Below are 10,604 nucleotides of genomic sequence, written 5' to 3' on the forward strand. Positions count from 1 at the left end.
TACACACACAAATGCATATTACCATAAAATGTCCCAAATATGAGACAAAGTGTACAATCTTATCCCACTGTACTTTCAAAGGTGTCGAAATGGCCAGCTAGAGGAGTCTAAGTGTACCCCAAGGCTCCACTGGAATCAGCAGCTAAAGTTATGCGACTGGCCAGCAAGTGCTAAGTGTCAAGCATCACAGACCCAACCAACAGGTGGTGAGTTCAGAACTGGCTGCTACAGTACAAATAACTTTACATTATGCTTATCTTCTCTCATTTATGTCTAAATACTATTTTTGAGTTAGCCGTTTGTCTCTGGAACAAATTCAGATAAATTTTACAGGTGATCTTCACTTACATATTTTTTTTTCTTTTAAGGCTCTCTCCTAGCTAAAAGCTTTCTTTTTTGTTAAGTGATGTTCAGTAAAAAATTTCTTTCCTAATGGCGATTCCATAAAGCTTTCTAGCTGCCTCCTACTTTAAAGGCGACCATCAGTATAAGGCTTCATAATTTACTGGTGACTTTTAGTATAATAAAAAGCTTTCTCCCTTGAGTGACTGTATTTAAAAGAGCTTTCAGCATTACTTGCGACGTGTATAAAAGTACCTAAAGCGATAATATTTCACCAGCAATAATTCCCCAGTATTAATGGCTCTTCCTTTTATGGCACTCAGTGACCCAAATGCAATGACATAAACTATAATGCAAACTATACATGGATTCTACTACTCGATTTAGTAGAATGTATATAATGACTCTTGTCTGCTGATCTCAAAGGGTTGTATACTTTCATTAAAAGTCTGCTGTATTTTTACCAATAACTATGAAACAACAGTTCATGGAAATATTAATAAACTCATTTCACAGGAACTTTCGTTTTGAGATGAACTTTTCATAAATGAAAATCTGAATTCTTTTCATACCTGATGCCTCAAATGGCAACTTTAAATTTTCAACTTTCTGAACTTTATGTGCTTACATAAAAACGTTTATTAGGAAGCAATTAAAAATGATACACCTTTTCGTATCCCGATTCAGCTGAAAATATCCGATCCATTACAGGTGCATAATTTATAGGTTATATAAGCAAGCATGACCGTTCGTTGGAAAATCAATCTGCACCATTCATCTATGCATCCTCTTCTTTTCCACAACCTCGGTGGCTCAAACTACACAACTGGTCATCTGACCACAAATAAAATAATGCAATATGGGAAACCATGTCAATCCATCACACAAGATCCAACAAGCAACCACCAAAGGCACATGGATTTCACGCACATTCTGAGTGAAACCCTATTTATGAAAAGCCTTCAGAAGAAACATCAACGCCTTTCCTTCAACTACTATGACAACGTTTTCTTTCCGTATAAGCTACACAATCGATCAGTTTTGGTCCCAACTTGCATCTGATCACATTCGAAGTCTTTATGTATTTTCACCCTACTAATCGCCCAAGATAACATACTCGATTAACACCAAAGTTGGCTTAACCTTAACAGAAAAGACACAAATCCTAGTGACATTCTTAGGAAACATCCTGCACGGAGCTCATATTGATAAAACTAGCGCACCATAATCTAATCAAGACTGGAAATGTCTTCTATGAAGTCAAAACACTGAAAAATCATGTAAGGATAACCCATTTTATATTTCCAAACACCAGCTAAAGAGTCAAAAGCAAGCCACTTGATGGTAGGTAAGCTAGAGAGAAACGGAAGCATTATCCATGTTTTTGCAATTTTTTTCTTTACAGGTAGCATCACCACAAGTAGGCCTAGTCCACCAAGCAGAGTAACAACTACAACCACCCTCCGACCCATCACCACCACCCGTACCAGTACCTGGTGGTGGACACCGGCGCCCACAACCAAAGTCACTTGGTGGACACCTAAGCCAACTAAGAACTGGTGGGAGACTAAGCCAACAACTGCAAGGTCCACTAGCAGATCCACAACCTACCAATCTACATCAGCACCTGAACCCACGAAACCTCCAGCTTTGCCGCCTCCTTCCAGCGGCGGCAGTTGTCAAGAAGGCAAGACCGCTGGAGTGGCAGGGGATTGTAATAGCTTCCGACAATGCATAGGAGGCTCCTGGGTGAAACTGTCTTGTGCTCCAGGACTTCACTGGAATGAAGCACTCAGTATTTGCGACTGGCCACATCTCGCCAAGTGTGGAAGTGAGTATCAGTGATATACACAGCACACACACAAATATAAATTGTATGTATGTACAGTGTATATATATATACATAAACATGCACAGCTGAAAACCTGTACACAGATAATATATATATATATATATATATATATATATATATATATATATATATAAATTATATATATATATAATATATACCGGTATAAGAAATTATTTGTATGGCCATATACAATAAATACAGGCCTATTTATGTATATAAAAACACAAGTAATGCAATTCTAAGTGTCTAGGAGAGAGAGAGAGAGAGAGAGAGAGAGAGAGAGAGAGAGAGAGAGAGAGAGAGAGAGAGAGAGAGAGACTTGTGCGTAAGATGATAAACTGAATTTTCCTGTGTGAGTTGCTATTCAAGATGAAAATTACAAATATTTACCTCGTAATAGAAGCCTCGAGTCTGGATGCTTTAAACTACGTTTAATTTGTCGTTACTTGCAAGGACAGGTTACACCCGCACAAACATGCATGTTTTCAACTATACGCACCCTGTCATGCATATATTCAAGATGGCAGCAACTAGAGATGACCCACATATAACATGTAAATACCGGAATAACAAAATCGTTTATAACTCATTTCCTTCACTGTTCACATTGCTGAAGAATATCGTGCAGCACAAAGAACACCTATATAATAATTTTACATAATTATGAAGTGTTACGTCTGCCGAAGCAAATGACGATGGAGCATGAAGCGCTTAATTTGAGGTATATGTCTCGAAGCCACAGTAAACATTAGCATACAGAAATTTAATTCACGATCATAACTGCCAAATGTCAACAGCTTCAATCAATTCCACACATGGGTTACATAGCATGACTGCTACTAAATAGCTACAACACTTCCGTAAGTACAACGAAAGAATACTTTTGCATAACCCTTGTCTGCTAAACTACAACAGTAGCTTTTCTACGTGAACTGAACACGAGTTTACATGACGTAAGCGTAGGCAGTTGCACATTCTTCCACAGCATAAAACTATTACGGCATTTAGGTATTCGTGACATAAACAAATAAGCGAAACCCATCGATCCTATACACAGAATGCATGTGCAAGAACAGAACAAACAAACAACCCCCACCAAAATCATGTTCCAGTAATTCAGTTAACTATTTCTAATTTCTTTTGCAAAAATTCACAGCATGAAAGCATTAGCATTACAATATTGTTCCAAAAAAAACCGCATTTGATACAGAAAATACAGTACAATATTTTTAAACGCATACACATGCGCATGACAGTATATTCACAGCCAATGGTCAAGTCCCACGCTATGTCAGAATATCTGGCTAACTTGAAAAAAATTAAATTCGGTATTTCCAAAGGTTTGCCATACATGAAACACCTTTTCCCAAATCGGCAACCGTTCAGAAAGAGTAACACAAAATATCAACGTAAATAGGGGAATACAGTATACTACATAATAATAAAAATTACATGGCAATTTTTTTCTGAATTTCTATTTTACTGATGATTTCGCAACATTCCGGAAGCAAAATGCATTTAAAATAAACTATTACCTTACCGTGATCATAAACTTGTTCGGCCATGTTAAAATGAAAAATCTCTGGATAAATTTATGCAGGGACTTTCCTTGAAATTTCGATGGATAATGTCGGCGGGATAGAACGGTTTACCTTCGGATCATTCGGAAATATTGAAGCAATTCTTTGGATTACAGTTTGTTCTCTGGTCCTTCCTCAAGTATCAGGTTAAATGAAAAAAAAATTCTCAATCTGACTTGGACGTTTTGCTATATGCTTACTTGACTTTAAAGTTTTTCTATGGTCGATAAAGAAATACACTTAAATATTCCAGCCATCCTTTGCAAAAATCGTCAGATGAACCAGCGATAACCATTCTTCAAACAAACGCTGAAAACTGCTGGTGAGCATTATATTATAAAGGTTTTGAATTTCCGTATTCAGAAACCTTCAAAGGCAACCCATTCTCCAAAAACAATCGTTAAGTTTTCAATGTTAAAATTTCACTTTCACAAAAATAAAATGACAGGGAAATTTTCACACAAATATGCCGCTCCTTTACATTACCTACTCTGTAACACTTCTAAATATGTATAGAATGTACATAAAATAACAGCCTAACATCTTCACTAGCCAGATCCCACCACCAATAGAAGCACATACAACTGTCCACCGTACAAAACGTTTGCATGGTATCCGCATGCTATATCTAGTTTTGTATGTCTAGTTTTGTATATGTCTAGTTTTGTAATATATGTTCAGATGATGATGAGTGCATGACCTGCATTTACAATGCATGAATAGAGTAGTAATTTGGTAAACAACAGCGGTTTCAGTGCCCACTATCCTCAACTCTGGGCTACCAAGCAACAGCAGCCATCTAACGACAATCAGTTAAAAAGGAATTAGATTCCAAGGCAAAAATATTCCTCAAGATTAAACGAAAAAATACCGATAACGTAAAAAGCATCATCAATGATTCTCTGAATGCTTCCCTCTGGAAGGCCTTTTACTTTCACCAATTCCTTCCGCGTAAGATCTAATGATCCCTCAGGTACAGCAGCAATTCGAGTTCCAGAAGAACAATCCTCGCCAATAACCACCACCCCCTGCCAGCGGGAGGGTGCTACAGTCCAAGGTCCCCAGTGCACCACAGGTGTGATATGTAAGAGAGGCTCTGTTGTGGTGGAGCAATGCACAGGGGGCCTGGTTTGGAACCCCAAGGAACGCCACTGTGATCTTCCATCTCGTGTCCCCAAATGTGGTGATGTAGTTCTCACGCCATCCTCCCAAGGTAGCAACACCGAGTCCTTTGTCCCATTCCGAATGAACACAGAGCGCACCCTATAGTGCCCTTCCTCATCCTCTGGCAACCTTTCGTTTCCCATTTCCCACAGCAAAACCCTCTTTCCTATTCACTCCATAATGCTCCAAGCACTTATGGTCTGCAAATGCTGAACAATAAATTGCTTTTCACCTTTTTTGTTAACTCTGTTGTTGCCTGCCACTGACCAATAGACTATGCTTCAAAGTTTTTTTTTCAAAATATGAGAGCTTGGAACTGGGTAGGGGCATTTGTTGCGGCTTCCATACTAAAATGTAAGATGACACAATATGCACACAGGTTCTCTAGGTAAATGTAATGACTCGAATTCTTTCCTCTTTGGCTTGGCTAATTCTTATCAGTCCTACCTTTCCAATTTATCTCAAAACTAGCTGAAGGGCTAAAAGTCACGATTTTACAAACAAAATTACCAAGTGCTACAGATTTCTATGAAAACATTTCAGAATGTAACACTCTAACAAGCTAAGCAGTCAAAAATTTTACATAATTTTGAAATCTTTCCCTGTGCATTAACCTGGTATTATTGATAACCTATCCTTAACCAAAGAAATCTATCACTTCTTACTTGAGGAGCAATAACGATTTTAAAAACAACCATGACGGGAATCTAGTAGAAAGATACCCTGAGACTCAATGAAATTCAAAATTAGCACATTCTTAATTTCCACACAATTTTAACACCCACAGATATCCTTTTTGGTGAAGGCAAAAGAATAAGAAAGCCTCTCTATACTATTGAAAAAAAGGGGTTCCACCAGACTTGGGCAAAACTGAAAAATAAATATAAGTTTTTGTTGTAATGGGAACTAATGACTCTTATTCACTGATTTCTAACATGACTTAACAATAGTCTATGAACTTATTCTTTATGTTGGCTTCTGAAGGCTTCAATAATGACTCTTATGCATCCTTTTCCTTCCCAACGCCCCCTATGAGGACCCAATAGCTAGACTGCTTCGACCTCCCTGAGAATATCGAATTGCAAAGTAGATCACACCGAGCTTGGCAAAGTCTTGAGCTTTTTCAAGTTTTATATGGCGAGAATGATGTCACTTGCTTCCAAAGTAGATGCTGAAACTGCCATTCGTATTGTCTTGTCCACGTGTTTGTTAATAAAGTCTGTCGCTGTCTTGTATTTTATGTTGTATTTTAATACAGGAATACAGATCCCTTGGGAGAAACTAAAACCTTAAATTCAACTTTAACCTTCTCTAGTTATTTACTCAAAGTTCTTTGGTTATTTACTCAAAGTTAACTTTAAAAATGCATTCTCAAGTCTTATGTTTATAACTCTCAAGGGACCTGGCCTGTCGTGAGTAGTTTTGTGTTATAACAATGTAGGTGGATTTGTTAATTTATATAAATGGTAAGTGGATACTTTACACATGCAGTGAATTCAAATGCCATCTTTATTCATATACCTTTAGTGAATGAGGATCTCATTTTTGTTCATCCAATGTGTAAATATGTGATAATTTTGTTTTAATGGTTGGCACATTAATTCTGCTAAAAGCATGATATAACTGTGAGAATGTGTTCCTCCTAAGGTTTCAACTAGTAAAGCTGAACACTAACTGAAGATAAGCCTATCTGACAGATCCCTTGATTTCTAGTAACAAGGTCTCAAGCTGCCTTTAGTGACAATTCTCGAAGTCTCCTTGGTACAAGGAAACACTATAAACAGAGATAAAAATAAAATGTGTTGCTTCTTCAAGTTACTATTCATGTAACAGCTGACACCTGTGAAGAATCTAAAAGTTCTCACTTGACCCTTATTCCAAAAGACTCCTTGCATGATCTTACCTAACACACTTATCAGTTTCCAAAGAAAAGTCTGTAAAAAAAATTCAAATTTCTATCATTTCCTTGGATATCCCTCCGCATGCATCCCGTAACATTAAGCAAGACCATGAATACCTTCTCTATCCCGCATTCCCTTGCAGAAGCGTAAGGACATTTATAAAAGATCTGCAAGCAATTTTTTGATAATTGATATCTAAGGAGATAAAACTTCAGGCCTTGGGTGAATTTTATTGGTATACTCTGTTAAAATGTTTCATAAGTGAAGTTTTATTATACTCCAGTAGAGATAAAAATTGACTTAAAATTATTCAGATCCTCCTTAGTTTGCAATGCTCTCAGAATCAAAGATGTTTAAATGTCAGTTTCTAGTTTAGTAGGTTTGTAGATTTATAGATGATTAAATCATTTATTGAAAGATATTCTAATTTAGCAGAATTCCTAAAATTCTCGGCAATCCAGTAAAAATGACGTTCTAAAATATCAGAATCAATCAATAATTGTGCAGTAACAAAATTCTAGGTCCAAATTATTGGCAATTCATATTCATTGTTTTCAAGTATCAGTACTATGTGGTTCAGTGTTAAGGACTTGTTTTTATCCCAGTGAGCTACTGAGTTTTGAACAACTATACTGCATGATGTCTTGAGAAACTATGAGCTTCTGAATATATGCTATGCACTAGGCCCAACGAAATCTTTGGAATTATATTCTTTTTCTGCATTATGATGTTTTTCCGGGTGTGATGGTCAATGAGCAGGTCAATGAACATAGGCTGTGAGTATCGAGTAACCAGCTATTGCCATTCTTCAAAACTACTTGTCAATAAGTGGTAATACTTACCTCTCCAGCTCTAATGCATTTATCATAAGCATGCAGCTACCTCAAACTGAAAGAGCTGGTCTACTTTCGTGTATAACAAAAGGATCCCTGGAGAGGTAAGTAATGATCCATCTACCAAATCCTTTCAATCCTCAATGACAACTAGAATGAAGTTTTGCATATAGCAAGGCTCAAGAGCTCAACCTTCTTTTTTTTCCAGAAAGGTTTTTATATTTCCTGCTCTTTGACCACACCTGAAAAGTGTTTTCTCATAGCATTCTTCTTGTTGCAGCCGACCAACAGCTTCGCCACATCAAGCTGAAGAGGTGAACCCCGTCTCTCTGGTGCACAAGCCTCAAGGGAGAGGAGTAGCCCTGCATCCAGCCTGACTGATTGGTTCCACACCACCAGTCTTACCTACAGCTCCCTCTTTACTACTGAATACTTTCCCTTTCTATCTCTCGACAAATCTTAAACTACCTACATGTCCATCTGTATTTCAATAAGTACATATTGTACTACTCTATCACAACATTACTGCCACCCACTAGGGAGGAGACCTAGAATATCAATATAGATTCTGAGAACATTTGGATTGAAACACCTATGAACACTCGAAGAGATAGTATTCATGGTTTACCACACCTTACTATCATCCTACAACTGTTAAAAATTTCTTCCTACCAAAAAAAAAATAAATAAATACCTTACTCCTTTTTTTGTATGTAGATGTATGTATCCTGCTTTCCAAATAATGCTGCTTTTAACACTTTCTGCTTACTTACGGCTTTGTTTTATTGCTATGCTTTCAGTGTTTAAATTTTATGCACATGATCTCCACTTTATCTATAATCTAGATTTTTAATATACGGCTAATAACTTCAAATTATTAAACAAATGTAACCCAACTTAAGATTTTATCTTAAATACAATATCGTGATAGATTTTAGCAACAGTTTAGATATTATACAGTTATTAGTTAAAACCCACTAATCATGGTGCCTTAAAATCATGCTAAATTTATTTTCAAAATGTTCTTTTTCTTGACATCTAACTTGAAGGCTAGCACAAAAGAGTTGTTAGCTGGTCTTAAATGCAAATCCAGAGCCAATCAAATACTTTCCTTGATAACTTCAAAGGTAAACGCAAAAAGCCTATTTAGTTCTAATGACAGCTATAAGGCACCTTGCTCAGTGGATGCAAAAGTTCCAGAAATCCTGACCTGATGCAATTATCATCTACAGCTCTCCGACCTGCAACATCACCTCCTGATCTAGCAGTTACAACGTCTGACATCAAACTAACCTGTCAAGAGGGCAATTACATGCGTGACCCAGCTGACTGTGCAGCTTACTTCTTATGTGTCCATGGAGAATGGCAGAGATTCAACTGTCAGCCACCACTGCAGTGGGATGAGGTTACTGACTTTCAACTTGCTTTAATAATAAATCCACAGAAAAGTTTAATTACACAGGTCTTAATAAAATCTCAAAAACTGAAGCTAATCATAACAGCTGTTTAATAAGTGTCCAAGCAGTCTTCAAATAACACCTGAGTAAAGCAGCAAATCTCTCATGCTTTACAGGTTATAGTTCTAAAATCTGAAACCGACTTTGATGAAAGATTTTTACTAAGTTTGGTATTAAAAGTAATTAAGGCTAATCAGTCCATTTCTGTCTTCTCTCTCAACAGAACAAAAGAATCTGTGACTGGCCTAGCAATGTGAATTGCAAAGCTGTACCAGCACAAGATCAAGGAACCGGAGGAGGAGAAACCTCGCCTGTGGAAGGCTCAGTAGTAGTTCAACCAGTACAACCACAACCACAACCACCACCACCACAACCAACACCGTCACAACCAACTACAACACCAACGCAATCAAACATTTTGGAAAAAGTCCCAGATTCTGGAAGTCTGTCAGGTACAGAAAGTCAAAAGATTCAGAATTTATTTTATCTTGTGGAATATCATGGAGACAATGAAAAACACACGTTTTAGTTTATGAATTAAAATTATTTCAAGTGTTTGTCTATATTTCTCACGACAGGAGATTACATGGTTGTTTGCTACTTCACCAACTGGGCCTGGTACCGTCCGGGTCTTGGCAAGTACAAACCAGAGGATATCGACCCCACCATCTGTACTCACATAGTTTATGGGTTCGCTGTGCTCGACTACTCCAATCTTATTATAAAGCCTCATGATAGCTGGGCTGACATAGATAATAGTAAGTACATGTATATTTTAAACTAAAAAGCCACCAACGAGAATTTGCAATCTTATAATTTACAGACAAAAATTAAAGCTCTTAATTGTGGATACCTACACGGAAAATGACCGAGATTAAAGAGCGAGAGAGAGCAGGGTTAAAAGTCAAGGTTTCATTAGTGTTATACTGCAAACCATCGTACTTCTAAACAAATTACGTTTCTTAATAAAAACTGTAAACTTTCCAGTTAGTTCAAAGAAATGTGGTAAACCAGCTTCAACTATGACTAAAAAAAAAAAAAAAAAAAAAAAGCCTCTCTAATTTGTCAAACCATGACAGCTTTATTTTGCCAATTATAACTGGTCATAAAATTAATTCAAATTTTCCTTTCTATCCAAAAGAATTCTATGAACAGGTGACAGCACTCAGGGCCAAAGGAATCAAGGTCACCATTGCTATAGGTGGATGGAACGATTCCTTGGGAGATAAATACAGCAGACTAGTCAATAATCCTGCAGCAAGACGCAAGTTTATTAACCATGTGATCGAATTCATCCAGAAATACAACTTTGATGGTCTCGACCTCGACTGGGAATACCCTGTTTGCTGGCAGGTTAGTAACGAATGCACCTTCTATTCGATGAAGAAAATATTTATAGTCATATAAAAATAAACATTATGAGTTATTTATTCCAGATTAAATGTTAGGTAAATGTAGTATTCTTATGTCAAAAC

At 37.0% G+C, this 10,604-nt stretch overlaps 1 protein-coding gene and 1 long non-coding RNA gene across 6 annotated transcripts in view; one reads left to right on the plus strand and one right to left on the minus strand.

Annotated features, from left to right (window-relative positions):
• LOC136838800 (uncharacterized) overlaps positions 1 to 10,604 on the minus strand; it is a 412,093-nt gene that overhangs the window by 301,491 nt on the left and 99,998 nt on the right. The window lies entirely within an intron of this gene.
• The window catches only part of Cht10 (Chitinase 10), a 113,382-nt gene that overhangs the window by 88,354 nt on the left and 14,424 nt on the right, over positions 1 to 10,604 (plus strand). For 3 of the 4 annotated variants that reach the window (XM_067104366.1, XM_067104368.1, XM_067104367.1), the window contains 7 exons: positions 82 to 206; positions 1,748 to 2,173; positions 4,748 to 4,987; positions 8,905 to 9,077; positions 9,353 to 9,581; positions 9,708 to 9,887; positions 10,271 to 10,482. In XM_067104366.1, the coding sequence (XP_066960467.1) occupies positions 82 to 206; positions 1,748 to 2,173; positions 4,748 to 4,987; positions 8,905 to 9,077; positions 9,353 to 9,581; positions 9,708 to 9,887; positions 10,271 to 10,482 (1,585 nt within the window). The remainder of the gene's footprint in view (positions 1 to 81; positions 207 to 1,747; positions 2,174 to 4,747; positions 4,988 to 8,904; positions 9,078 to 9,352; positions 9,582 to 9,707; positions 9,888 to 10,270; positions 10,483 to 10,604) is intronic. The other variant, XM_067104369.1, reaches the window with a different exon arrangement.

The sequence above is a fragment of the Macrobrachium rosenbergii genome, chromosome 5, assembly GCF_040412425.1.
Source record: "Macrobrachium rosenbergii isolate ZJJX-2024 chromosome 5, ASM4041242v1, whole genome shotgun sequence".
Classification (NCBI taxonomy): Eukaryota; Metazoa; Arthropoda; class Malacostraca; order Decapoda; family Palaemonidae; genus Macrobrachium; species Macrobrachium rosenbergii.